This window comes from Sceloporus undulatus, chromosome 1 (assembly GCF_019175285.1).
Source record: "Sceloporus undulatus isolate JIND9_A2432 ecotype Alabama chromosome 1, SceUnd_v1.1, whole genome shotgun sequence".
In the NCBI taxonomy this organism is placed as follows: Eukaryota; Metazoa; Chordata; class Lepidosauria; order Squamata; family Phrynosomatidae; genus Sceloporus; species Sceloporus undulatus.
The window spans coordinates 141,474,375-141,480,374 of NC_056522.1; the positions used below are offsets into that span (position 1 = coordinate 141,474,375).

General features: G+C 36.4%; 1 protein-coding gene across 1 annotated transcript in view; it reads left to right on the top strand.

The window, feature by feature from the left end:
• The window catches only part of AGPAT5 (1-acylglycerol-3-phosphate O-acyltransferase 5), a 31,992-nt gene extending 27,539 nt beyond the window's left edge, over positions 1–4,453 (top strand). The window contains 2 exon segments of the mRNA XM_042477801.1: positions 3,279–3,402; positions 4,136–4,453. Coding sequence (XP_042333735.1) covers positions 3,279–3,402; positions 4,136–4,361 — 350 coding nt within the window. The 3' untranslated portion in view covers positions 4,362–4,453.
• Positions 4,454–6,000: the final 1,547 nt, after the last annotated feature.

The following is a 6,000-nucleotide window of genomic DNA, read 5'->3' on the forward strand; positions in this document are numbered from 1 at the left end:
AGTGTAGCTTCAGTAGACAGTTAAATATATGGGTGGGTATGTATGCAAAATGATAGACTGTATTCAAATAGTGGGCTTAAAAACCTCAGGAAGAGAAATACTTTAATAGTCACCACCTGTAATGACAACCAGCTAAATTCCACTGATAAACAGTATGGCTTGTTTTAACTTTTCATATATACTAAGGTCTGGTTTCAGTTGATCTTAGTATTTTAGAGGTTGTACTTGTTGACTATCACAAATTTCTTTACTAACACATATTTGCCAGCATACTTTTCCTTTTTCAACATACTTTTCAGACTGGCCTGAGTTTTACTGTGCTTGCTATCAGTCAGATGTTCTTTCAGTCTTGTAAAGAAGACCTTCCTGTCTCTTTAGTGTAGAACTACTTACATTCCAGACATTCAGTTTTGTGAATGGCATCCTTTGATTTCACTCTCCCACTTGTCTTCAGTACAAACCAGACATTCCTGTGTCCAGCACTCATCATATAACTGGCCTTTGCAGATTTCTTCTTTTTTAAAAAGATATTACTGGGGCACTACAGAAAGAGTTGGCCTTGATGTCAACTGTGATGAAGGGCCGAGGGAGATGCCTTCTCAGAAGAATCTGTCAGTCGCTTACTGAGTTTTCAGATTTGTGAGCCAAACTGTCTGGAGTTGTCTGAAGGAACTGTGAGATTGTCTCCAGATAGCATCTCATCTTCTTGTTCAAGCTTTGTAATGTCACATTTAATTTTGATCTAGAGACAAGGTGAACGATCACAAACATTTGAATGGTTATATGCACCATTTGTGGGCATGTGAAGGAAATACTGATACTGCAGCAGCCTATGCCAGTTGCTGCCTATGCCTATTTGACAGTATAAAATCAAGATTTGTAGGGGAGGGGGATCCCCACCATGAAACTGGAAATTCAGCTAAATAGAAACAAGTTAATTTTGTTACATGTTGCTATCTTCTTTCTGTACAAGTCGTACCCATAGTTTTGAAATGATCATTCTTTGTCCTCTACCCAGAAATGGCAGTTTGCCTTCCTCATACTTTACATACTTTCTTATAGTCAGAAAATGCTCATCTTTCCAGTATCTAAGAATAAAATCCTTTTAACTGTCATTGGACATCTAGATTTAATCCAGCTGTTCCAGTGGTGCTCTTGCAGATCTGTTAAGATTGGGATTGTGAAGCAAACAAGCGTGTGTACATGTGCACAGCCAACACATTTAAGATGTTTCATATTCTTGCACTAAATTTTTGATGCAATACATGTATGAAACAACAGATTGTACATAATATTGAAAGATAAACATCTAGTTTCTTCTTCCTGATTCTGTCGTATCCTTGCTACTTTTATGCTTTTATTGCAGTATTACTTCACTGGGGAAAATCTATTTTTCCCCACACCCCAAACTCTCAGAAATCACACTGGGAGTAAGCTGTGATGTGAAGAAAGATGGAGGCTGGCGCACATGCTTACATGCCTCCATTGAAAGTGGGAGGAGCTAAACAAACCAAAGGCATTTGCTTATTGTAGCAGCTGATATTGGAACATGGCTTGTTTCTCCCTTGACAAGCAGAGTGACAGGTTCACATTGCACAAAGCAAACCATAGATGGAATGTTATGCTTGTATTATCATGGTGTATTGTGAGATGTGAACCCATCCTGCATCTTTGTAAGCTCTTATTATTCATCCCCCTCCACCAGTACCAGTTATGGAGGAATTGGTGTGCTAATGGTTTTTGTACCCGTGTCATTTAATCTCTCTTAAATTGTCTCCATTGTTCCTGCCATTTATTATTATTATATTCTGCAAGCAAACACAGGTGCTTTCTGGAGTTCAGTTTCTGCTCCTTTCTTTTCTATGACTGAAATATGTCCTTGCAAGTCCACCATGGTTTTGTTCTCATGAGAGTCCCTTTAACCAATTTTAAACAATTTCTGATTCACACTGAGGATGTTGTCTCTGCTGAAAAGCTCTTGGTAATGTATGGTTCTCAATTATGTTGTTTCTTATAAGGCAAGGTTTTTTTTTTATTCCTGCTTCCAAGAATAGACTTCTGGCAAGTTTGAGAGAATTAAGCCACCCATCAAATCCAGGCAGTTCAAGCCAGTATTCCTAAAGTTGGATGTAATTTGTACTTAATGAATTGTTGCAGTGAGCTTCAGCTTTTTTAGCCTAATTACATAAGCCTTTGGGGAGTTGAGCCGATGTGAAATTAAGGGTCATGGGACCATGCAACCTTTAGTGGCTCTTTTGATAGACTCCAGCTGTTACTTAACAAAAACAGGAATGCTGTAAATTGTTCTTATCCACTGCTAAGCAGAAGTGGTTACAGTGACATTGTGTCTTTTCAAAATGAATCGGTCCTGCTAAGATGAACTGCATAATTAAAATAGTTCCTCGAAACTCTTGATTGTATCCAGTTGACCATTCTCATAACTGCATTGAAAAGCTGGATTTATTTGAGGTAGTGTTAAGGCTAAGAGGGACTTAGCATACAGAAGAGAGTAGAAATTTCTCCCACACTTCCACAGGGACTTGGAAAGAAGAGTTTCCAAGAGTTTGACAATGATAGAAGAAGATGCCAGGAAGCACTGTTTCTTTAAACGAATACTGTATCTTCCTTTATATTGCATGGTGTGACTTGAAGAAATGATTGAAATTGCAACCTAGGATAGTAGTTTTGTAAGAATCCACAGTTCAAAAAGGCAGTAGGCTGGCATACTGGGTTTCATGGTTGTTCTGCATTGATAGTACTGTCTGGAACCTAAAATAACCTGGGTGGGAGATGTTATGCTCTGTCATTATTTCAGTGAAAAATGTATTTGTTATAATAATTGATGCAGAAGTACCATTTTCGTATTCCAGCTCAGCATTTCTGCTTTTTATCTGTCTCCACGCAGCCCAGGTCCACCTGGACTTCTTCACTAAGGAAAGCCACCCTGTCAGCATTTGCAGTAGTGAAAGACTAAATGTGTTTGAGATGTGAAAATATCTATCTATAAATCAATATATAATCAATAATTTTAGCAGTAGTTCATGTCTCTGAACATGGATGAAAAATAGCCCTGATATATTGTGAATCATATTATTCAAAGTTCATATCCTGGTTTTGTTTTCAGAAGCTGGTTTCATATAAAGATAGTGCAGAATACCTGGAACTAGATTTAATTGTACTAAATAAAAATAGCATCACTCTGTTGGAACAAGGGTTACTCTGCTGGAATGGTTACCTGCCTGGACCAAAAGTGTTCATGATTCTCATCTGAATTTTAGATTTCCTTTGTAAGGAGTGCCCAAGAATCCATATTTATGTTGATCGAATTGAACTAAAAGATATTCCAGAAGAACAGATGTATATGCGAAGATGGCTTCATGAACGTTTTGAAATCAAGGATAAGTAAGTAATGAAATGTCATGGGTCTGGATCACCTACAACTCAGCTTAATGGGCAGCTAGCTGGTTAATAGAGTTTGTACTTATTGTGAAATAGCTTTCTGATGCCATAGGAGTCACAGACAATGTGATCCAAGAACCAGGGGTTCTACTTGAGTGTGGCAAGGAGATATTCAAGTATCTATCCCCCTGGAAAGGTTATTCGTAGACTTGATGGGTATTTGTGAGTACGACATGCCTGAGCACTAAAAACTACACAGTGCTCTTTTCCTGCATATTTCTAGAATGATGGTAAGCTGATAAGTGGTGAAACTGACTTGTTTGCTATGTCTTTTTGAGAATGACAGGATGGGTTCACATACTGCTATTTGTCAGCATGCAAACTCCCCCTTGCTATTTCACACGTACTGCTTATAGTACCTTTGAGACTAGCTGAAAGAAAGAAGTTGGTAGCATGAGCTTTAGTAGAGTCTAGCCTGCTTCCGCACACAATTTTTGCATGCTGATTTACCAGACTAACACAGCTGTATATCTTTGAATACTGCTCATAGGTTTGTATAAGATTTTATCTAGAATATATATTTAAGGGGTGAATGTACTAAACAGCTCTTAGATAAGATTATCTGTGCTAAACCAGAATAGATATGAATTTTTTTTATGAAACCCCCTTAGTGGACATTTTGTGGTAAATAGGTTTCTTTCTGCCCTCCTTTTAAAAACCTTTTCTTTGCTCCTAGGCTGCTAATAGAATTCTATGATGCAAAGGATTCTAAAAGAAGGAACAGGTTCCCTGGAAAATGTGTTCATTCCAAGCTAAGTCTCAAGAAGACTTTGCCATCCTTTCTCTTCTTAAGCGGCCTTACTGTTAGTATGCTACTGACAGAATCTGGACGGAAACTTTATGTGAAAACGTGGCTCTATGGGACTTTATTAGGCTGCCTGTGGGTCAGTGTTAAAGCGTGAGAAGAGCTGGCAAGTACAGTCCTGTCTTGCACATTGTTTGAAATGTTCCTGAATTTATATTAAAAAATGTTAATAAAGCCTTATTAATGGAACACATTGGATGATGTGAGACTTGTGACCTAAATTTGTAATGGTCAGTATGGAGGGTATATATATATATGTGTGTGTATAATTATGCTCCAGATTTTTGAGGAAAGGCAGATAAACAAAACTTTATCTGTATTTTCCCAACATGAATGGTTATCTGTTTGCCCATGATTGAACAGAATACGAATTCATAGATAAATAGCTTAAGTGGGCCACTGAATGTATTTACTGATACTATTTTATGCTTATGTTTTTATTTCTGATCAATTTTTTCTTCTTTGGTTCACTTCAGCAATTATACCACAGCCTCATCACAAACTAAAAACCAAAGCTAATATCTTATTTTTCTTTTAATCCTGATGTGTTTCTTAAGTTTGTAAAGAAATCACTAGAACATGAAGATGCTATAAAAAGAGGATAATAAATTGTTTATGAGGGAATGAGTTTAACAAATGTATGATATATTGATTGTGTTATATTGCCATCAGATTTTAGTTTAATTGCAAAATGTTTCATTATATACACAAACTGCTTTTTAGAGTGGTTTTTTTTTTTAAATTAAGCATCCTGTGTTGGTGCATATGTGATTATATGAAGTGTGTACAAATTGAGACTAACTCAGTTGTAACCTACCTATGCTAGATTTCCAGAAATGTTTTGGAATAGCTAAGCTATTGTGTGTGCCATAAACAGCGGTAAACATTCCAAAGTTTCCTGTTATCTCAGGACTACTACACACAGGATGTTTAGCCTACATTGAGGTTATCACTGTTGTCAACGGGAAAAGCATATGCATTGTCACTTGTGAATGTTTCTGTGACTATACCAATTGGGAAATAAGTGTTGGAGAGGGGAAATGTCAATTTTGAGATTACCTTGAGTCATATGGAATTGAATGAATGCAAACTGCTGTTAATAATGTATGGTTAACAAGTAACATCCGTGTGTTCTTGCCAAAACATAAAAGTATGTGCCTTTGTCTACTGATATTTGAATTTAACATAATATTTCACAATCAAATCATTTGCTAAGTAATGATTAGATTTGGGGGGGTATTTCCAAAGCTTTCACATTTAATGTGCACCTCTGTTGAACTGAAAAATGGAACTTGCACTTGTATGCAATTTGCACTGTAGCGTAATTGTGAGAGATGCACATTCTAATGGTATTTCACCTGCTCAAAGATTATTCTTGTCACTGTTTGGTGATATATTAGAAAACTACTTCTTAATGCTAATGGGATTACTTATTCTGTACCATGTAAGGGAATGGATTTTATTTCATAGTCAATATTTTATAAAATTGAAAAATCAAGAGTCCACACTATCAAAATGAGTAAAACTTAGAGGCGTTTTTAGCTTTCTGATTTTTCTTATCCATTTTCTGTTGGCTTTAATTGGACTTGAATTGTTTTAAGACCCAACATGAATTCAAATGGTTGTGTCTTAGATTTTTACAATATTAAATGTGTTTTCCTCTAACTATAATGAGTAAGCAAGACATTGTTCTTATTTGTTTCTCCAAAACTGAATAGTTCAATGGTTAATTCCAG